General features: G+C 32.8%; 2 protein-coding genes across 2 annotated transcripts; one reads left to right on the forward strand and one right to left on the reverse strand.

Moving 5' to 3' along the window:
- Nucleotides 1–810: 810 nt before the first annotated feature.
- LOC106107561 (phosphatidylinositol-glycan biosynthesis class X protein) lies at nt 811–4,309 on the reverse strand. Its single transcript, XM_013288440.1, has 5 exons — nt 4,054–4,309; nt 3,842–3,986; nt 2,834–2,988; nt 2,345–2,498; nt 811–1,473 (listed from the first exon to the last, which is right to left on the reverse strand). The coding sequence occupies exons 1-5, from the start codon at nt 4,188–4,190 to the stop codon at nt 1,318–1,320; spliced, it is 747 nt and encodes a 248-aa protein (XP_013143894.1). The 5' UTR covers nt 4,191–4,309; the 3' UTR covers nt 811–1,317.
- Nucleotides 4,310–6,393: 2,084 nt separating this feature from the next.
- Nucleotides 6,394–22,569, forward strand: LOC106107634 (protein yellow). Its single transcript, XM_013288576.1, has 3 exons — nt 6,394–6,540; nt 19,575–19,846; nt 20,723–22,569. The coding sequence occupies exons 2-3, from the start codon at nt 19,582–19,584 to the stop codon at nt 21,829–21,831; spliced, it is 1,374 nt and encodes a 457-aa protein (XP_013144030.1). The 5' UTR covers nt 6,394–6,540; nt 19,575–19,581; the 3' UTR covers nt 21,832–22,569.
- Nucleotides 22,570–23,019: the final 450 nt, after the last annotated feature.

The following is a 23,019-nucleotide window of genomic DNA, read 5'->3' on the forward strand; positions in this document are numbered from 1 at the left end:
AACAGTCTCCCTGGCAGCGGCGGGAGCAGGCCGCGGCGCCCGGCTGCGCTGTGCGCTCCGACACACGTTACACATTAACGACACGCATCACAATGCCTACGTCTATTTAAGCGGATATTATTTAAGGGAACGAAACGCCACAAACATTTATAATTTCCGCAAACACATAATTACCGGCTACTTGAAAACTGGGACAAACTTGTATTATTGTCAAAATAAAACTATTGAGTAGAATAAAGCGATACACCGATCATTTTTATTAATTTCCCTTCTAATAATATACATCTGCCATGGAAGAAGGGAATTGAATAAAAAGTAAAAATTAGGAAGCGTGTATTACTTCCTAAAATCAATAAATAAGAAATTTCCTCGTTTTTGGTCATTTCACCGGATGAAGTGATAATAGTTTTTATGTTCTACAATAGATGGTGCTGTTTAGATATTCCATTCTAAAAATTTATAAATTTATTAAACGCGTTGTTTTAGTTGGCTCAGTAATCATTTTAATCTTAAAATATTTAACTAAATTTATCAAAATAGAGATATACTTCCATTACTTGAGGGCACTTTTTAATCTTATTACTGTCGGTAATTTTCTTAAGTAGATTTTGAGTACAGCGACATCTATTACGTGAAAATGAAACATAAGGAATCATAATGGCGGAAAATACAAAATTGTATTTCTAGATCTTTACAAAGCAGAATCTGAAAGATTCAGAACTTCGATAAGGTATAAATTTAAACCAGAATCAATAAAGTTCAACAAAACATTTAATTATTACTGAAATAATTACAATACAAGATCAGCCTATTTAATAGCAGTAAACTTCTTTATTTAATTAAAATTAAAGATTTTATCTCCAAAACAGGGAGATATAAAACTTAGCATTATTGGGGGAAACCTAGTCTATTGTATTGGTTTCATCAATTTAAAAAAAAAAACTTATTTTGACAAATATATTTACTTCAGAAACATTAACATTATCTCGATTTAGCACAACTGTAAAATATAGTCTGGAAGAAAAAAATTGCTTGCTATTTTTTATTCCGCCAGATGAAGTCGACTGCTACTTTAAACTATTATTATAAAAAAAATATTGAATTTTTGTATTTATTGAAATAACTCAACAACTACTGATGCGATTTCTAATATTCTTTCAACATTGAAAAGCTACATTTTTACTGAATAACATAGGCTATATTTTTTTAATAATAAAATATAAAAAAATTTAAACACAACTAGGAATGTGTTTCTAACCTTAAAAAAATAAACAAGAAACCTTTTAATCTTTGGTTTGACTTTTATAATACTGCTTATCAGGAACTCTTCTTTTTCAAGCTAACTTTGCAATCATGTATAGCTTTTAATAAATACAATGACCCGATTATAATGACAAAAGCTGTCCCAATAGCGACTACGTAATAATGGTCCGTATTCCCAACTGGTACGTCCCAAATTAGCGTGTCCGTCAACTGAAAAAAAGTTTTCATGTAATTCATTGTAGAAATGAAATATACAGACGAGGCACATACAGCAATTTACTCATCATTCACATAATCTATACTAATATTATAAAGAGGAAAGATTAGTATTTTTGTATATAATAAAATAATTTAAAAGCTACCTGAATAATTTAAAACATTCTTTCACTATTAAAAAGCGACATTATTAGTGAGTAATACAGGCCATGTTTTCATTTCATGCGGACTAAGTCGCGAGCAACAGCTAGTCCTAACACTAGTTGTAAAATAATTGAAAAATTTTGCCAATAGATGGCGCTTATTACAATTTTGTGAAATGACTTATTCCATGCAAGGACATGAGTTACTAAACTAACAACTAATAAAGTGCGTTTCAAGTACCAATGTTGGGATGTTAGTGTAATAACATAAATTGATGGCTCCTACGTAGACTATTATAAGCCACAATTTTACATTTTCACCTTGCATATTTTTAAATACTAATTACAGTAGAACCTCGATTACTCAAACCTCGGTAACTTAAAAACCTCTGTAACTTCAAAAATATGTTCCCTTCCCATCTGAGCCAAAAATCTCTAAAACATAGACCTGTGATAACTTAAAACCTCTATAACTTAATTTGTTTCCCTTAGACTTTAACTTATCAATTATCTACTGTACTATCTGAATTTGAAAGTAACATAAAAATAACTGTAGATTTTGGTTGTTTATAATACATTTATAATAGTTACATAACAATTATTTGTATTATTTAAACATTTGTTTTTCCAAATTCGATTTTCAAACACACCATAGTTTACATAGGAGCCGTCAAACTGTCATTTTAGTTGATATATTAAAATATCTTCTTTAAAAGTCATACCATTGTATAAGACAATTGTTTCCACTTGCATTTCTCTCTTGAGCTGCCGTTACATAGAAATACAATCGGAGTGTCATTCAAATTGCATAAATCTAGCCTTTTGTCTGGACAAGCTAGGAAAAGTCGTGGTGGCCCAATCTCATTCCTTGCTGATCTGTGAAAACAAAATGTTAGCATAAATACAATTTCCATATAAATAAATATTGTTTCGATATTATATAGGACAGTATTATAAATATTTATTTAGAAAATAGCCTATGTGTTCTTTCAGACTATGCTCAACATATATGCCAAATTTCATTGAAATCCATTTAGCAGTTTAGGCTACAAACTTAGTAAGATTATGCCATATATGGATAAACCATATTCATTTTTCTTTTATCTTAATTTTAATATAATATGTTGTATATTTACATTTTTATTTAAATTAATTCTTTTTCATGCAGAGTTAATTTTTGTTACATTGTAAATATTCTTATCTTGACTTACCCTCCACCAGCAACAGCTTGGTGATACCTAGCGTGTACTGGTAGCCAGAGATTAACTCTACCATCAACAACCTTTCCAGTTATATACACATTGTTTGGTGTTGACACTTCAGTTGGTAACTCCACATTAACAGGATTCTTTAGAGCGGCATTTAACTGGAAAATATAACAAGTAAAATGTAATTAAAGTAATACAGTACAACCAAGAAGTTCTTATAAGGAGAGGATGGGAAGGGGAAGTGGATTTGACAGTGGAGGAGATGCATAGGAAGGGGCAATCCTCTTTATGTGCATCTCCTCCTCCATCGGATAAGGGTAGGCAACACATCTGCGATCGCATATGTCTTTGGGCAACGGTCACATTGCCATTTTGGCGGCTTCGGGTGGCCGCTTGCTCGTTTGTCACCTTATGTTATAAAAAAAACCTTGATAACTCAAACCTCGGTAACTTAAAAACCTCTATAACTTCAAAAAATAATATGTTCCTTTCCCATCAGAGCCCAAAACCTCTACAACATAGATATTTGATAACTTAAAACCTTTATAACTTAATATATTTTGTGTTTCCCTTGGACTTTAACTTGTCGAGGTTCTACTGTGTTATCAATATAGAAGTTGTTGCATTAAAATGTTGGTATCTTTCTTTAAATTATGAAGACGATCCCCCAGTGCAAAATTACTTTATTGAGACTCTGGAATAAAATACCATAATGTTAAATGTTACTTTGGTTTGATACTATTCTAAGAAAACCCTTTATCTCTTCAAAAAAAAAGATAATAAAACACACAAAAAATATAATGAGTAGAAAAGTATACTGGAAGACCCCTTTTCCCTTTTCCCTTCCCTCCCTCTTTTCTTATATGGATTTGACAGAGATGGGGATACATAGGTGGGGAAATGTCTTCAACGAACATTTTTAAAGGATGTCTAAGCAACGGTTGCTTCACAGTGCTGGCAAATTAAGATGCCAGTTGCTTTTTTGCCACCTTATATCATAAAAAAACTTACCTTTTTGTTTCTTCTTAAGTCACTCAATTCATCAGGGTTAGCGAACACACCAGCCGGTAGTTTTTGCGTCAGTCCTACCAGACATCCATCGTACAACCATCTTTCATCATTCTCCGTATTAAATATTATACCATAGGTAATGTTTCTGTAACAATGAAATAATCGAAATTATTCGAATTAAACCACGCTTGCATTGTTATTATAATAGTTACCTATGAAATCCTTCGTTTTTTAAAGTTTGCTTAACTTTTATATTGAATTTACAAAAGTTAGGAGACAGAAAAACAGATGGAATAAACAAAGCAACCAAGATTAAAGTATTTCTAAAGAATGCACGAATGTTTGTCATGTTGCTTAATTGACTTCATTTATTTGTTACTTTCCGTCTTATTTTGCTCTTGTTTTAATTCATATTTCGGTTTAATTTTTAAATTCGCAATTTGTTTTTGTGAATATTTCCTCTGAAATGACAGAATGACAGATGACAGTTGACAGCATGCCGTTCAAAAACCAAAATCATTTTGTAAGAAGACATAGTGTTTTTAAAACCTTAAAAATAAAAAAATAACCTGAAAATTAAATTCAAAATTAAAACCCATCGTCACAGTAATTTTTATGTAATATAATTGTATTAATAACACATTATCGCTATACAAAAATATATTTTCAGTCATTGTCCGTGTCTGATTCGTTATTCTTAAATCTGAAAAATGTAGGAAGATGATTATAAACTTGCAAAATCAATTATGTACTAAACTAAATTAAATTTGTAATTTGATTGAAGGGGTTGGGCAGTACGACAATGCTACGAAGAACTATCTCACCAGGTCATCCCATCTCACCAGCTCATTTGTACTAGTTGATAAGTTCCTGTTGATCAAAAACTGTTCTGTAGTTAATTTTGTAAAACGAATGGTTTTGTCTTTTTACTAGAAATGTAAATGTTAGGAAATGTATAAAAGAAAAATAATTGTATGGTGTTTTCATAGCTTGTCGAAATAACATTATGGTGTACAAGTATAAACATCAAATGAGCAGGAGAAAAATTACGTCGTTTTGAAATACAGTTTATATCTACATTGAAAACCGATCTCAAGCGTAACAATAGCGTTCTATGATTGTGTTTAAGATTGTAAATTAATCGGAATCCAGAGATGGTGTTTTAAAACGCTTGTAAAATCTACAAACAATTATGACACATTCATCGGAATTCCCGAGGTCGTAATAAACTGAACTTGTACCTACTATTATGAACGCTATCTGGAACTTTTCGACTTTGTATCTTTGTTAGTATATTATATTAACAGCGAAGATCGTGAATATCCAATAATAGTGGTCGTTACTCATTAGGATACAATAATTTGAGGTTATCCGTATAACCAGGCATCATTGCCTAAAATTTCAGAATGTAAACAGTCGCAATGCAATCGTAAAAAAAAGAGTTTGCAAAGCTGTTCTTTTTAATTTCATAGATTTCTGAACAGTGACGCCATTGATCAATACGATAATCAAAGCTGGTATACATCTTAATATTTGGCATTTTGCCTAAAAATTCTAGTTGAAATGAGATCTGTTATGACACTAAAAAGGGTTAAATTATTTGGTTGAATTAATTCGTCATAGAAACTCTTATAATTCAGTTGTTGGAGAATAAAACATGCTTTATCTTACTAATGTTATAAATGCGAAAGTTTAGATCCATTGATGTGAGAAGGTATCTCCGTAATGACTGAAGTGATCTCCATGAAAAGGTACAGATGTAGAACAGTCTGGAAGAATACATAGGACACTTAATAAGTGTCTTTTTTTGATTCCACGCGGACAATAGCTAGTTGCTAATAAGATCTCACGTTGAAGTCTGCATCATCGACATTTATAGTTAAACCATTTCAAGGACAACGAAGTAATTTACTCATAGAATGGTTAGCGTATATAATTATGATTCGCTAATGAATTTAACATGAATCAGAAGTTTTACCGGTAAAATGCGTTGTTCAAAAGCGGTTGTTCACATTGCGAGACGGAGCGGCGGTTTGGCCACTCCGAGGCCCGTCGAGGAAAGCAAATCATTGATGACCGAACTCGACTACGGTGACTAGGCATTACAATTACTGTGCATAATTGTTCATATAAAATTACAGGTTAACGAAATAAGACCATTCCATAAGAACTTCATAATGCGTTGACAGGGGAGGACCATAAGTTAGTATGGTCCTGGACTAGTACTACTAAGGGGCTACTTTTTTATTGTTTCCTTCATATCTCTTGAATATATCCGGCCAGCTTTATTAAACATACTGATAATATCATTATACACTACCGGGTTGTGATATTTAAGCTATTAAGGCGAGTTCTCATGCAAAAGTTACTTCTACTACGACTATTTTAGGACGAACTTGAATTACGGTAGTCGAAATAAGACATTCCAGTGAAAGCTGCTGGTTATAGAATGATTACTTGGTAAAATTTTTGCTTGTTTTCCAATAAGAATGTCCTATTGAAGTTCAGAAACGTTTGTCACCCTACACAACAACAGATCAGCAATCAGCGAGTGAGCCGGTCCCGTCAGTTTGCGTGTAAACTGGCGAGAGGTAGCTCGCGTCTCGTTTATTCTTTACGTGAAACTTTAAAACTTGTGTATAACTCACTGCATTCGTTGTGACAATCAACACTCTTGTCTGAATTTGGACGATTTTGAGGTTAGTTTCGTCTAATTGTTATTTGCTAGTTGATTAACGGTACGAATAGATTCTTTCTTGTTTGTGAACGTAATGGCGGGGGCAAGTATTTTACGAGACTGGCTTATCATTTACCTTAGGGTCGCTAATTAGACTTGTATGGCTTTGTTTGTAGCATCTTAAGGTCTTAGAAAGTGCAAATACTTTCAATTTACTATTGAAAACAAACTTTATGCTTTGTATAATTGTTTATTTTCTATTAATATGTAGTGCATTTTCTGTGTCATACGAATTAAATTAAAAACTTCTTTTTTATAATAAATTCGAAGTACTGTGTGTTTTTTAAAATCTCATGTAAATTGACAAAGTAATTGAACTGTAAATGAACGAGTTTTATAGTTTTATTTATTCCTTTACTTTGTTTATATTTTATGCATTTGACTCTACTTTGATTAGACATATTGTTTTTATTAGATCTTCTTTCATCTGGCATTTTGTTTATAATTATTTAATTATCATTGCAGGTCATTGTTAATTTTATTATACTTTTAAGATCGTTTGTGTTTACATATTTCATCCATATCTATGCTCCTATACTAATATAATAAAGCGTAAACACACATTACTTTGTGGCGTAGGATGTCAGCAATTACAGCATATTTTGCATAATTCATTTTTTAATAAAAAACCCTACACTTACGTCACGTTTCAGGCTATATTTTTCCACGCCATTAAACTTAGGGAGTAACATTTTGGATAAAAGTCCTATTGTGAGAAAGAGACCATAAGTTGCTGCTAACATGAAGAAAGCAAGGTTGCCATACTTAGTTATGTCATTTTGACATTATCAAGTGATAATTTGACAAATGTAAACAATAAAATAAAATATTCATAAATTCATGCGGATGAAGTCGTTCGGGAACAGCTAGTGATATAATAGCGTTTTAATTAAACAGAAAACAAATGTAACGATAGTCAATTATTTCGCCTTCGACTAAAGTCCAAGGTTCGAATCCTGTGCAATGTAGTTGTTCACAAGATGTTGGTAAGATGTTGGTTAAGATGTTGGTAACCGTAATAAAATTAGTCCAATTTAATTTAGGCCTGGCTTTCGGCCGCGGCTTCGTCTGAGTGAAATTAAAAAAATAATATAAAACATAGCCATACTCACTGACAACGTAGCTTTTTAATGGTGAAAGAATTATTGAAATCGGCTCAGTAGTTTTTGAGTTATTTCATTACAACCAAACAAACAAAGTTTTCCTCTTTGTAATATTAGTATATACAAGTGAAATACACTTTTTGTCTAGCATTTGTTAATAGATATACATACTGGTATAGTTTTTGTCAAAGACCTCTACTTTCTTCAACATATAGAGTCGTCATATCAAAATTCGCTCTCTTACTTACATTCTCTTACATCTGTAGATACTAATATTGTAAAGAGGAAAGATTTGTATTTTTGTATGTTTTGAAATAACTCAAAATCTACAAGGCGTATTTCGATTCTCACACCATTAAAAGCCACGTAACAGTGAGTAACATAGGTTATATTTTTTATTATTTTTATACCTTTAAAGCTATATAACATGCATACTTTCTTCGGGCTTATATCACGGATTCATTACATCTAAATATTTTAGCGTCAAAGTAGTGATTTAGCTACTTACCGGCGTTTACAAAGCGGTCAAATCGGAAACAACTGGTTTTGCAAAGTGACCGGTAGTTACAATTTAAAAGTCCGCGTGAAAACCATTATCCTTGAAAGGCTGTACGTAACGTATTGGTTGGTTAGGTATTTGTAGTAACTACGTAGGTTTGTCTCTTATGACAGGCTGGTCGTAAATGGCCAGTGTGTACACATTAAATTGCTTATGTAACTGGCGACCATTTGATTCAAATATAGAAAAAGCCAAAGATTATAAAACTAGCTTTCGCCCGCGACTTCAAAAAAACAAAATTGATTAGCCTATGTGTTCATCCAGACTATCACCTACGTCAATGCCAAATTTCATCGAGATCTGTTCAGCCATTTAGGTTTCAAACTCTAACAAACATCCATCCATCTAAACTTTCGCATTAATTTTTTTTTAGTAAATAAATAATTGTACACATAAACATAGACTCGTTAAAATGAATCCCGTTTAGATGCATTCCGTCCCTGGAATCCGAGAATCCTTGCACGTCTGGGAACCAGTTTTGTGCAGGCTATATCAAGTATTTTACGTTTTTATAAAATATAGTAACGGATTTAATCTATACTTATATAATAAAGCGTAAACACACACTTCTTTGTTGCAAAGATGTCAGCAATTACAGCGTATTTTTGAATAACTCCTTTTTTAATAAAAAGCCCTACACTTACGTCACGCTTTAGGTTATTTTCACGCCGTTAAACATAGGGGTAAATATTTTGGATAAAACCCTAATGTGGGAAAGAGACCATAAGTTGTTGCCAACATCAAGAAAACAAGGTCGCCATGGATTGACATCATGTCATGTCATTTTGACATTTGCAATTGATAATTTGAGAAATGTGAACAATAAAATGAAATGAAATATTTATAATTCTATGCGAATGAAGTCGCATGGGAACAGCTAGTAAATAATATTGTTTTAATATTAAAAAGAATGACGGGCAGTTTAATCGGTAACGTGTTTTTCGAATAAATTTGTATAATACTAATTTATGTATATTGAAGTATTGTTAGAAATACGTATTTGAGAACTGTAAATTTCGTTTGTCCATCGTATGTAATGTTTCGTGCATCGTACTAAATTGTGTTAATGTGTAAAGTTTTTTTGCATTTGCAAACTTTGGTTTACGTAGGAACCATTGAAATGTAGATCGTTTAGGATCTAGTCTCATATAGAGTAACATAGTTATTAAATCTCTATCAGCCTTACAAATAAACGCCGTAACTATAAAGTTAAACTTAGGAATAAACTGAGTATTTGCTAAAATTGTACTAATATTTGCTTATACTCAGTTTATTTTTAACTTTAACTTTATATCGCGTTTTTACCTAAGTCTTTATGTTATCTATTGTCCTTTTTTTGCCTAGTTTTCTTATAAACTTTTAATTATTACAACTATTGTTTGATTTGTCGTTTCTCACGTTTAAATAGATATAAAAAACCCAACTGTTTATATAAGTCAAGCTGAGCGAGTCACCTTATAGATTATTATGCAAATTAACATGTACAATAATTTGCGTCCCTTTTAATTGAAATCCAGTTGTAATATAATACGAAGAAAAAGAAATTTATATTTAAAGCTGTTGCTCGCGACTACGCCCTCGTAAAATTAAAAAAATAATAAAAAGTATTGCCTGTTACTCACTGATAACGTAGCTTTTTAATGGTGAAAGAATTTTTGAAATCGGACCAGTAGTTTTTGAGTTATTTCAATACAAACAAAGTTTTCCTCTTTGTAATATTATGAGTAAAGATTACTTTCGTCTTGAAGTTTATATTTATCTTGAATTAATCTACAATGAAATGGAACGTGAATTAAAAAAAATCTATTGATTCGTTTAATTTTAAGCAAATTACTTAAAAACGCTATTTAAAAATGCCACAGAGGCGAAAATGGTTCTAGATGGATTCTTACGTTAATAGTTACGCATTTTCTTTAGGTAATGTTTTTCAAACATGAAATTTAATTTCCTAACGTTAAAGAGAGATTCCTTGATATCATATTTGGGTTGGTAAGATATTTGAAAATAGCTGTTAAATTAGATTCAATTTTCTCATAATGCTTTGCATAGTCTGTCAGATTCTTTACAGTATGTAGACACGGAATTAATTTTGCTTCCCACTTAGGCTACAAATCAAAATTATTTAGTTCATATTGAGTAAGTCATGAAAAGTTTTCAATGTAAATCCAAGAACATTAATCAAATTACATTTTACTCAAATGGGTAGGAAATAAATGTCCTCGACTGTACTAACGCTAATCGATGTTATAATCGTTTTGCGTGCATTCGCATCGTGATGTTGTAATTCGGTCTGTCAATATGGCGTCATGAGATGTAAGCACATGATGCGATGACTCCTAAGTTATGCAAGATGTGGAGCCAATTTACTCGATTATCGAACGGCATCGAATAGAGCAATCGATTAAACATTATGGAGCGTGTCTTCAAAATCGGTTGAACGGAACCGATACGATTTAAATGATACGCGAGAAATTCTTTACGTTTTAATAGCTTGAATACTTTAATATGACAAAAATTTAATGAAATAATGCCACCTTCGTAAAATCATATGTTTCTGTTTAAATCAGAGATTATAATATCTTTCTACAAGTATTTGGCAGAGAAAACTTACTATGTGACTTCTTACTTTTTACTAATATTATTAATCGAAAATATGTATGGATGTTTGTTAGAGTTTGTAGCTTAAACTGCTTAACGGATTTCAATGAATTTTGCCAAAGATGTAAAACATAGTCTGGAACAAATAGGCTTCTTACTGAGTTACTAAATTTCTAAGTCGCGGACGGAGTCGTGGGCGAAAGCTACTGACATAAGTTAGGTCCTGTAGGGTTTGTTTTTCGAACTTACGACTATGTACGTGGGAGCCATTGATTTATAAAAAAAACATTATCAAATTAACGTACAAAACTGTTGCTGGAACCTATCCCTATATTTGTAATAGTAACAATAATAATTTAGATTGTTTCAGTTACTATGCTCTAGTTTTCGACTGTACTATGGACAACATTCCACACTTTTGTGTTGCCACTCAAAAAATAATTAAGGAAAACGGTAGCATGTCATACAAGTGTGGCCTCAGCTAGTGATTGTGAATTGTAGGTCAGGGCAGGCGTGTTCCTGCACACACCTCAAGAAATGTCACCTTCAATATTTTACTGATCTTTCCGGCACTCTTACCTTATTTAGTGTTACCGGAAATTCTTTAAAATGGAATTAATTATGGTGTCACTAGCGGCTTATTCCAGCTACGCATGGGTGGACGTTTTTATATCTTATTAATCAGAATATAGCCTTCGTTACATATTTTTTCTCTGTTTAAAATTTAAATAGATTATTTGTGATGTATGAATTGAACTCAAGAGACCCTAATTAAATATGTTTTTAACCCCTTGGTAAAAAACATATTTAATTACATTTTACATACACCAAATTAATATACTCGTTGAAATATTTTGCAAATCATTTACCCAACTATTTAAATTACTTTATTAATCGAGTATGGAGGTTTTCCGACTTCCTCCGCATGACCTTCCATACGTGTGGTCCCTTTGAGGTCAACAGCAAGCCCCTAAACCGTATCTGGTTCACCTTCGATCGACCCCTTAGGCGTTCTTGCAAAACGCGATCGAATTCGCTTATAAAATCCATCTTTACATATATGATGCAATCAAAGGACAACAACCTTTGGAAATTTAAACTTTATTTATTTTACGTATAATTAACAGCAGTTGTTTCTAAAATTAAAATTTTCCATTAGCAAATACTACAGCTCTCCGCATATTAGGACCCAGGAGGAGCATTTCTCGCGTATATCTTATCCGACTCAGTAGGGTAACCAGTAAACATGTAAATTCAAATTGACTGTAGCCTAATTAACTAAATGGTAATTTGTAGATGAGTGTTCCGTTAGGCTTGTGTTATTCCCCTGAGTTTCTTAATGGTAGAGCCCTGCGGGTTTTTTGGAATTCAATTCTCTTAATTCCAGTAGAAGTTATGAGTGACTTTAGATGCCGTACGTTTGATAACTGACAACTGGTGGTAATAATGAAAATGCTATCATACTTTTTAGATGGATAGGTAGGGTTTGTAGCAAACATAAACTGCTGAAGGGATCTCGATATAATTAAAGGATGTAGAGGATAATCTAGAATCATAGGCTATTTACTTTTATTTCTTTCAAGCAGACGGGGCCGCGGATAGCTGCTACGTAATAAAAAAGACATTGGCTTATCCTATCTTTAAGTTGAAACGTCCCAATTATCATACGTTTGCATGCAACGACCGCCATATTACCGAGTATTTACAAATAACACACAATTCCTGTATTTACGTCTTTGCTCTGATTCTTTTATTGTTTCAAGACAAATCATAAACTAGGCCACAACATAAATTAGGATTTTTCGTTAAAATTTTGCGGAATACATTAAAATATTGCGGAGATCGTTCGTAATGTGTCTACTTTCGAAACCATTGTTTACTAATATATTGTACATCCCACTCATTCACTTAGATTTAATAGAGACGACTATATATTTTAATACAAGTGTGGAAGTTCTTTCACGGTAATGTTACATCATTACGATAGAAAGAATTGACCTTTAGTTTGAATGTCAACTTAAAATGACATAACAATTACGCGTGTAAAAAATTTTTTTGACTAAAAGATTGATGAAATTCGTTTCCAACCTATTTTTTAATGAAAAGGGTTAATCTTAAAGTTGTTCATCATTCATTCATCACTTTGGCATTTATTTCTCTTTTTTTTTACTCCATTTTAGGAGATAATTTGGCACAGGAAAGATGTGTCAACTAAAAAATAATTCACATTAAAGAAAATAAACTTTTGTGCGTTAACTAATTCTGCAGATAAACTTTTAGTAGTATTAGATATTGTAGAGTCACTTGCAAGTTGGTTTTATACTAGCTTTCGACCGCGACTCCGTCCGCGTAAAATTAAAAAATAATATAAAACATAGCCTATGTTACTCAATGACAATATAGCTGTTTAATAGTGAAAGAATTTTGGAAATCAGCCAAATAGTTTTTGAGTTATTACATTACAATCAAACAAACAAAGTTTACCTCTTTATAAGAAAAACTAATTGTTGCTCGCGACTTCGCCCACGTGGAATATAGCCTATGTTACTCAGCAATAACGTAGCTTTTTAAAGGTGAAAGAATGCTTGAAATCGGCCCAGTAGTTTTTAGGTTATTTCAATACATACAAAAATCAAAAAATCTAAATCGTTCCTCTTTAAAATAGATAGATAAGATACATTTGCATGGAAAATTATCATGTTATGACAATCTAGAATTCTAGAAGGACGATGTTTTTGTTTTTATTGGCAAAGTAAATTATGTGTAGCCAAGAATATTCCCACATATATGTAAATTATCAGAACTGGCATGTAAATGCTAAACAAATAACGATCTGCGTCTTTTTATGTACATATTTGTAGAAAACAATAATGTGTTATGAGAAATTATTGTACAGATAAACGTGGTAGAGATATAATTTTTTTACACATTACTAGTCTTTTTTTTTTAATGGAGACTAGTTTTTTTGCCCTTGATAATTATAATCTTATTGTTATGCATTTAATACGTTTACTGCGACAAGTAAAATCATAATTGTGTCAAAATCATAATCATAATGGTGCGGCGGGCCAAAACGCGCCCCCAATGATATTTCGATCAGTGCGTGGCAGGTCGTTCTAGACCCACGAGCACTAAGATAGATTAAATTGCTATAACTTTGTGGAAACAATGGATACGTTTTATGTTATGTATATACCTGAGATAATCGTTTCGCAATACCGAGAGGGACATTGTTGTCTTCGTCCGCACCAGTTAAGGACCGCGTCAGGCCGATATCGGCCTGTTACGCAGTAACCGTGTTAATAAATACTAGATTTATCTGTGACATCTATCACAATGGATCCATGATGCAACTTTTTTGTTCTCTGTTTTTTTTTTTATTTTATTTTTAATGCCATTTTTGACCGACTTCCCAAAAGAAGGAGGTACTCAATTCGTCTGTATGTTTTTTTGTGTGTGTTACTTACATAACTTCGCCGCTAGTGGACCGATTTTGATAATTCTTTTTTTATCCGAAAGGTAGTGCTTGCAGGTGAGTCCCATTTTTTTTTGATTTTTGGAATAAGTGAAAGAAAGAAAGAAGTCTACAACGTAGTTAAATAGTTTAGCTCAAAATCGCGCGACGAAATTTGGAATCTTTTTGCTTTCTTTGCTTACGTAGGCTAAACTATAAGACTTTTGTTTTAACAAGTCCATGATGGCGTCAAATTCGACATCTCTTAATATTTTCATTAGGAAATTAAAAGTGTTTATTTCTGTGTTAATTGTAAAAAAAAAACAATTCTTTTATGTTTTTTATTATAGCAAATAGTTAACGCGAAAAGCATTCTACATATTTGGTGTCAAGTAAACTAGCCCACTGGCACCGTGTATTACTTGACTGTTACTCAACAATGCATATGTTTTTAGAGTATTAAGCGCTTGATTTGCATTTTTGCATAATCTGACAATCTGCTTATCATTCTGCCGACGACGTTGTGACTAACACGGCGAGGTGATGTAATAATAAAACCGCTTTAGGCAGTTATTTCGTGTTTAAAACTAGATATGTTTGAACAAGACGAGTTTTAAAGTTTACGTGATTAGGTTCGTCGATGCTAAATATTATCTTAAATAAATTAAATCAGACTTCTTCACTTTCTGTTATATAAAATAGTATACTATTTACGTGTTAGTTTCGTTTGTTTATTTACATTTTTTTTAAAACAACTTCTATAGACTCTTGGTCCGTACTCTTTTTTGCACAGTTTGTCTTTCTTTCCTTTTTTTATTTGTTTTTATTTTTTGTTGCGTAATCCTTATAGGGCTAGTGAGGTCCTTTTTTTTAAATAAATTATACTACTACTTTTACTCATACTAGCACGACAGTTGTCAGTGGCGACGGATGTGTCCTTGAACAGAGTCTATGTAATTTTTTTCAGACCTACGATCGCTGTGTCTGTTTCTCATCGCCATTTGTATGTTGTAGGCGATGATTCTCTCGGTTGACGCATTTATCGCCCTCGTGACAAGTATTTACAAACTGGGATTCTGACTAACATTAGTCGAACTAACAGCCGAATATTGTCTTCATTAGTGCTTCAAAATGTTAATGGAATTTGGAGTTTTTTTTACTTTAATATCGTTTCAGTAACAATCCTTTTTAGTAAGCGGTATATTACAGTTTGTATTCTGTTTTAATTATGTTAGACGACGACGTAAACAAAAAAGTTTCTAATACGTGTATCCTTTCGACCTTTCTGTCTTATTTTAATACTTAAAAATTTCAATATGAATAGATTATGAATTTTCAATGTAGATTTTTATGTTTGCAGCAAATTCAATAGAACTCTACATATAAAAGAACAATGAACACTCTACACATATGTACAACCCGCATTCAAACAATATTACAATCGATATTGTAAATTTCAGATACATATCTAATTTTGTAGAGCCGTACAATATAAGAAACTACGGCCGTGAGATGCTACTATCGTAATTCTATCAGGAAATATGTTAAAAAAAGACAAAAGAATTGAGTACCTCTTCCTTTAGGGAAGTCGGTCAAAAAAGAGAAAAGGAGAACTTGATATTGATAATGGATAATGGATGTTTTTTTTTTTGGAGAGGGAAGGGATTTTTATCTTTAAAAAGACAGAATAATGGATGTGTAGTGTAAGAATCCCTTCTTAATATTAACCCTAAAGCTAAGAACGTGTAGAGGAAGTTCAAAAATAACGCCAGTTGTTTGAGAAATTGAGTAGCAAAATGTTATATATGGACATGTTATGCGAGATGATGACATAAACTAGAAAGTATTAAGACTGTGGATGAATACAAAGATAGAGGAAGATCCAGTGTGATGTGTAAAAGATGACTTGCTTAAGAAGGAAGTGAATTCAGATATGACGGCTGATAGATGTATGGAAGAGCAGCACATACTGAAACGACCCTCTGTAAGGAAAAAAAGAAGTTAATTATGACAGGCGAAGGCTAATAAGCTATAGTACCTCAGTGTCACTTATTGCCAATGGGCCAGATAAATTGGTCCATCTGTTAATTAGCTTACCATCGAATTTAAAAATATTAAGGGCCTGTCCTACCACTGATAGAGACTCAGATAGCTTAAAAAGGACGTCCCTGTCAGATATGTAACAAAATCCGATACACATATTTTTCAAGTTGGATTGTTATCAGACAATTTACAATTTGGTGGGACAGGCTCTTACAGTTTTCTTTGCGGAAATGTAAAGTCGTAGGTCACCTGATAATAATCTACTCGTTCGAACGCACTATGCTATGAATAATTTTATTGAAATATGCATCATAGCAATTGATTCTTTATTACAAAGATATTAAGTCTATATTAGTATAACACATTAATCCGATATGAAGTTGGTAGTGGCCTGTTTAACATACCTGCGGTATGAGACGAATTGTTACTATTTTGTTTGTTTAATTTTATATCTTATTAATACCATCTTAAGTGTGCTTTTACATTGCAGTTTAAAACAATAGTCAATGCGTACAATGCGTTCGATATGCTGAATCGCATGTTTGTAGAATCGTACATGTTAGTTTCACACAAGGGTAGTGTACACGAGTTCAGTCTCAACGTATGAGTTCAAACAATAGCAGTGCTGCATGTCCTGCGTTTTATCCTCTGTCCTGTGTCTGTTCTGCCCTCGTGTGAAACTAATATTATGTCATTGAGCAATAGCTAAGAGTAGGTTATGTTGCGACAATAATTTTCAAGAAACTTTTGTTCGATACAATAACGAGTTTATATACATCAATGTATTAAATAATCTTTTCAATATTATAAATGCGAAAGTTTAGATGGATGGATGTTTGTTAGAGTTTGTAACCTAAACGGCTGAATGGACCTCGATGAGATTTAGCATAGATGTAGAGTATAGTCTGGAAGAACACATAGGCTACTCGCTTTTGTTTTATTATTTCTAAAGGCGAGTCGCGTGCGAAAGCTAGTTTATAATTTTGTTATATGTTTTGTACACTCAACTTTGATTCGATAAACTCATTGCTTTGGAATGCGTAGTGTTTTATTTACTTCGATTTAATTACCGAGAATAATAACTGCATTTGTCGGCGGGTTTATTGCATTTTACGAGCGGATTTTTATTGCAAATGTCATTAAATTTATTGCTAAATTCCTGTTTCGGATTAAACAAAATTGGAACAAGGTTTTTGGGATTTATGACGGCATTTTCCTTATGTTACCTTCTACCTTCTAACAGTGGTAGAGCCCGCTTTAACATCTTCGCACGAATGGGCCGGCTCGCCCGGTGTAATACCTCAACCACACAGAAGACAGGCGTGAAGTGGAAGCAATTCCGCATTTCATCTGATGAGTGTGGTGCCGGAGGCCCAATTTTAGTCCCTTTTCCTTTCTACCCTTTTCTTAAGAGAAAAAGAATTGAAACGTGGATTTGACGATGGAGGAGACGAATATAAAAGGGAAATGTCCTCTTTATGTGCGTCTCCTCCTCCGTCAATTAAGGGTAGGCAACGCATCTGCATTTGCGGATGTTTATGGGCATCGGTCGCTTTCTATTTCGGTGGATTCAGGTAGCTTGCTCGTTTGCCACCTTATATTATAAAAAAAATGTACTAATATTGTTAGAAAAATGTATGTTTAATGGCCAGCTTCCCAGTTACTTTTAATCAATCGTTAGTGTTTTTGGTTCAATAAATTCTTGAAATGAATTTCCGAACTACGTAACTTGACTTTTACACCTTTGAAACTCGGTTTAACAATAATAAACCACTAGGTAACGACAAAATAAAACGTAAACCCTGCATTAGTATGCTTAATTTAAAGATTGTTTTTATTATAAGATCTTGTTATATTCTACTTTTGTAACTTTTAAATGACCTTTAAAATCAGATATCTCAATTAAACCAAAAACAACCAAAAAACCTATGAGATTTTCAATTATACGAACAATAGGTGTACGCGTTTACACTTATTGCCATCCCTCTCTAACTTTCTGAAAAAAGAGACAACAATACATTTACATGTGCAATGATAACCCACAAAAAATACTCAACAGGATATCAAAAGTAATAAAAACGGCTCTATAAATGAAAATAACGTTTTAATTTTATTTAAAATTAAAATATAAACTTAATTCACTTAAGCAGCAATTGATTACAGAATTACGTAAACGCAAATATGCGTTTATGCATACATTATTATGTTGTATTTTAAGGTTATTTTAGTTGATATACTCTTCGCTTTAATGAAGTTTTTCATGGATATATGGTTCTTTAGTAGATTTTGTTGGTCGTTGTAAGATAACATACATTGTGATGTAAGAGTAGCACATATTGTGCCGACCCTCCGTAAGGGATAAGGGCAAGTGGATGATTTAAGAAAAACATATATTATCACCACCTTCCTCCTTATCCTACTCCCGTAAGATTGATGTTATTTGATAGTATGGCGATTAACAATTTTCCATATTTGACATGTTTAAAGTGCTTGACCAAATGTATTCGTTATCAGACGCTTTGTAAGTTTTAGGGCCTGACCCACAATTCATGTAAATTATCAGATAACAATCCATCACATAAAATATTTAATGAAAGTATCGGTTTTTGGTACACTATCTGATAGTGACGTCACTTTTAAGCTATCTGAGCCTCTATCAGCCAGTGGTGGGAAAAGCCCTTAAACTGAGGCATACAGAATATAGTTATTTACTCATTAGTCACTGGTTTATTGAGAATGTTATTTGTACAAATACATTAATTGAAGTAGTAGAAAGGCATGTGCGACCTTGTACGGGGACACACCTGAACATATTTAATACGACCTCGCCATACGGTCGGCTAATTGAAACTCATTGTTTTTTTATGGAATTTATTATTTAGCTCTTTTAGCCAATTTAGGGACACATAGACTTATTATTGCTGTGCTACAATAAGGGTCTTTCTGACCTATTAACCATACTAATTACGGTGGTTAGTATATCACCAAATTTGACTTCTAAGTTTTTTAATTATTTGGGCGGACTTACTCACGGGCAAAAGGTTGTATTGTAACTAGTGTATGTTAACATATTAAAAATGGCTTATTCCAAGTAGAACTATGAGACTTTAATAGTAATCTTCTGGTAATTTGCTTGTAACTACTACTGTATATTTCCACTGTCGAAAAATTATATAAAAGTACCTCATTAATTCCCACAATAAAGCGAAAAATTTAACCCCCTCTTTTATCTATTCCAGGTTCAAAATGAGGGGCTTTAAAAGCCTCGTACTCCTGCAGCTGGTGTACATAACCAGCTGTATGGACCAGCTGCACATTGTTTACGAGTGGACACAGCTGGACTTCCAATTCCCGACCCTGGATGATAGGCACCAGGCGATCAGCAACGGCACCTTCATCCCTGAGAACAATATGCCGATGGGTATCGAAGTATACGGTGATAGAATGTTCATCACCGTACCAAGATGGCGGAATGGAGTGCCTGCGAGTTTAACGTATATTAATTTGAAAGGTATAGTTAGAGAATTTAATTTCCTTCCCACTTATCGTATAGCAAAAACCAAGAGATATAATTACGAACACAGAATCCAAGACATGGTTATTGTAACGAAAATATTACGGCCCAAGAAAGGGAATTGATTCGATTTTTTAATCACATGAGAAAAAATCTCGTGATATAAGCCAATTTTTGTTCCACGAATTTCTATCTTGCCTAAATACTTCCGCATTTTTTACTGAATTGTTGCCACTCTGACTAGAAATAGCAATCGAATAAAACTAAATTGTTATCGACACGTTATAAGATGTAAAAGAATATAGGCATTGATTAAAAGATCTCATTGTTATATGAAAACATCGTTTATTATTAAATAACACCGTAAAGATATGCTGTAAATACATTGCAACAGGAATGCTATGACTAAGATGTTGTAACTCATCATCTCATAATCATCTCCCCTGCTTTATCCTACTCCCGTAGGGTCGGCGCACCGGGTTTTAGTCCTCCTAATAACTCTATCATCCGTCATCTCAGTTATCACTCCCTTCTTGATCATGGTACCTTTCACGCAATCCATCCATCTCTTTCTAGGTCTACCTCTACCGGTGTACCTCCACATTCATAACTAACGTCCGTCTTGTTACATGCGATTCATCTTCTCATAACATGCCCATAGCAAAATACGCGCTAGTCGTGGAGTTGCGGAAACCGTAACCCCTACTACTACTACTACTACTAACATGCCCATACCGCTCTAAGATGTAACAACTGAATAATAAATATTTACGTCTTTCGTTAAACATTTCCTTTAATTACAAGGTCCAGAAACCACCAGAACATATTAAATCCTCGTTCATTGTCAATAATTATTAATAATTAATATTTCAGATAATTCTACAGTGTCACCTAAACTGATCCCGTATCCGAACTGGGGGGCGCATATCCCCGGACTTGACGGCAAACCTGAAATCGTCTCTCCCTTCAGAGTGCGAGCAGACAAATGTAATAGACTATGGATGGTAGATAACGGAAAGATAAATAATCTAGGAAACGACACTACTAAATATCCACCAGCGATTTTAATCTATGATCTAACAACGGATACGTTACTCCGGAAATACGTGATACCAGCAGACCAAGTTAAAGAAGATTCTGGTTTCGCGAACATCGCAGTTGAAGATAGAGATTGTGATAATACCTATGCGTATGCTGGTGATGTTGGCAAAGCTGGTATTGTAGTCTACTCGTGGGCGAAGAATGATTCCTGGAGGATATCCCATCACTTCTTCCATCCGGATCCTTTAGCGTGCGACTTCAGCGTTAAAGGTTACAACTTCAGTTGGACGGACGCCATCTTTGGTTTAGGTCTTTCCGGAGCTAATGCTGATAATTATAGTACGTTGTATTTCCATCCGATGGCTAGTTACAATGAGTTTGCAGTCTCTACTGAATATTTGAGAAATCAATCTTTAGCTGAAAGTAATTTCGATGCGTTCAAATTGCTTGGGAGTAGAGGTCCTAATGCACAGTCTAGTGTGTCCTTTGTTGATCCGAAAACTGGTGTTTTGTTTTATTCTCTGGTGAATTTGAATGCTGTCGCGTGCTGGAGGACAACAAATAAGAATTATAATATGAAGAATCAAGGTAGAATTTATATGAACGATGAGACGATGATTTATCCGACAGATATTAAAGTTGACTATAATGATAATCTTTGGATTCTGTCTAATAGGATGCCTATTTGGATGTATGGACAATTGGATCCAAATGAAGTGAATTTTAGAGTGTTTTCCGCTCCAGTAGTAGACGCAATCAGTCATACTGCTTGTGATATCACACCCAGATCTGATATACTCGATAAGTTTGTTAATAAAATTAAGAATGTTACAAATAAAATTGCCGCAAAAGTAAAACCTAATTCCGCGGCAATTGCTTCACCATTTTCATTGTTTACTTTAGCTGCAAGTTGGATTTTCGCTTTTGTGATTTTTGTCTAATTTAAAAATTATTTTTATATGGTAACGTATTGTAAAAATTCCCGAACGATATAAATCACAATGATCGTTTTGATTGTAATTCTCGTTTTAATACATTTAAATTAATATAAAATTAATCAAATCGACATTTAAAGGGGAAATATCCATTTTACAATATTCTTTGTAAACGTGATTTTTGTAAGATTGATATCCCTTAAAAATTTTATTTAACAACATTATGTTATGGCTTGTTTGAAACTTTTGTTCCACAAAATTATTTTAAAAACATATATCTCAAAATTATTATTGTAAGTGGACAGTTTATTTTAAGGTTATATTTATAATATGTTTTATCTTTAGAAATGAGTGTTATGAGATAAGTGTATAAAAAAAAAACAATTCTCAGAATTTTTTTCTTAAACATTGTCAGTTGTTTTTTTAAAGATTCCGTGGCCTGGATGCTGGTCTTATAAGTCATCAGTGTATTGTACTATTAGAACCGTTCGGATATTTTGCTCAACAATGTACTAAACAAAACAATTCTTGTTATTTTTTTAAACATGTCATTATATCCGGTGTAACCGGCGGTTTTGTATATGTACGTTACCGTTCTATTTATTGTGATGATAAAATTAAGTATATAGGATAGACTGTACTTACTGAAAGTTTGTGCCTTAAAATTTTAGAATAGCGTCCCCAAAATGGCGTAGCTATTTGTAAATATGCTGTTATAATGGCTATAATAAATGCTGTAAGCTATAGATGTCTTTTATTTATAAATTAATAACCGATTACTCTAAATAAAACAATTTATACTTTATAAGCATATACATAATTTCTTGTCAGACTAGGTTCACAACATTGAACAGAAACGAGATTTTTCCTATTTGAAAACAGCGCCCTCTTTTGTCGTAATTTCCTCAACTTACTGAAAATTAATGATGATTTCTACATTTTTTTATAGATGGCGTTATAATAATTTTCCATGGAAAGAGCTAATATGTTTCATATGAATAGAAATAGATGGGGGTTTTTGGGTAAAATATTTGTCGATTTCCAATGAAGTAAAATTAGACGAAAAATAATAAGTGAACAAAAAAAATGTTTTTATATACCTAAGCGGCATAAAAGATATGTTGAATTATAACAAATTTACTATAATTAGATGAGTTTTAGATCCCCTACTAAACCTTATCGTCAAATATTTCA

Source organism: Papilio polytes, unplaced genomic scaffold (genome assembly GCF_000836215.1).
Source record: "Papilio polytes unplaced genomic scaffold, Ppol_1.0 DF821956.1, whole genome shotgun sequence".
Lineage (NCBI taxonomy): Eukaryota > Metazoa > Arthropoda > Insecta > Lepidoptera > Papilionidae > Papilio > Papilio polytes.

Excerpts from the sequence above, each read along its gene's own strand:
- LOC106107561 (XM_013288440.1), bottom strand. The coding sequence starts at position 4,190 with ATGACAAACATTCGTGCATTCTTTAGAAATACTTTAATCTTGGTTGCT. Across the intron at positions 3,987-4,053 it reads AAAAACGAAGGATTTCATAG|AAACATTACCTATGGTATAA; the intron begins GTAACTATTATA and ends TCATTGTTACAG. Across the intron at positions 2,989-3,841 it reads ACTTAAGAAGAAACAAAAAG|TTAAATGCCGCTCTAAAGAA; the intron begins GTAAGTTTTTTT and ends TATATTTTCCAG.
- LOC106107634 (XM_013288576.1), top strand. The coding sequence starts at position 19,582 with ATGAGGGGCTTTAAAAGCCTCGTACTCCTGCAGCTGGTGTACATAACC. Across the intron at positions 19,847-20,722 it reads AACGTATATTAATTTGAAAG|ATAATTCTACAGTGTCACCT; the intron begins GTATAGTTAGAG and ends TTAATATTTCAG.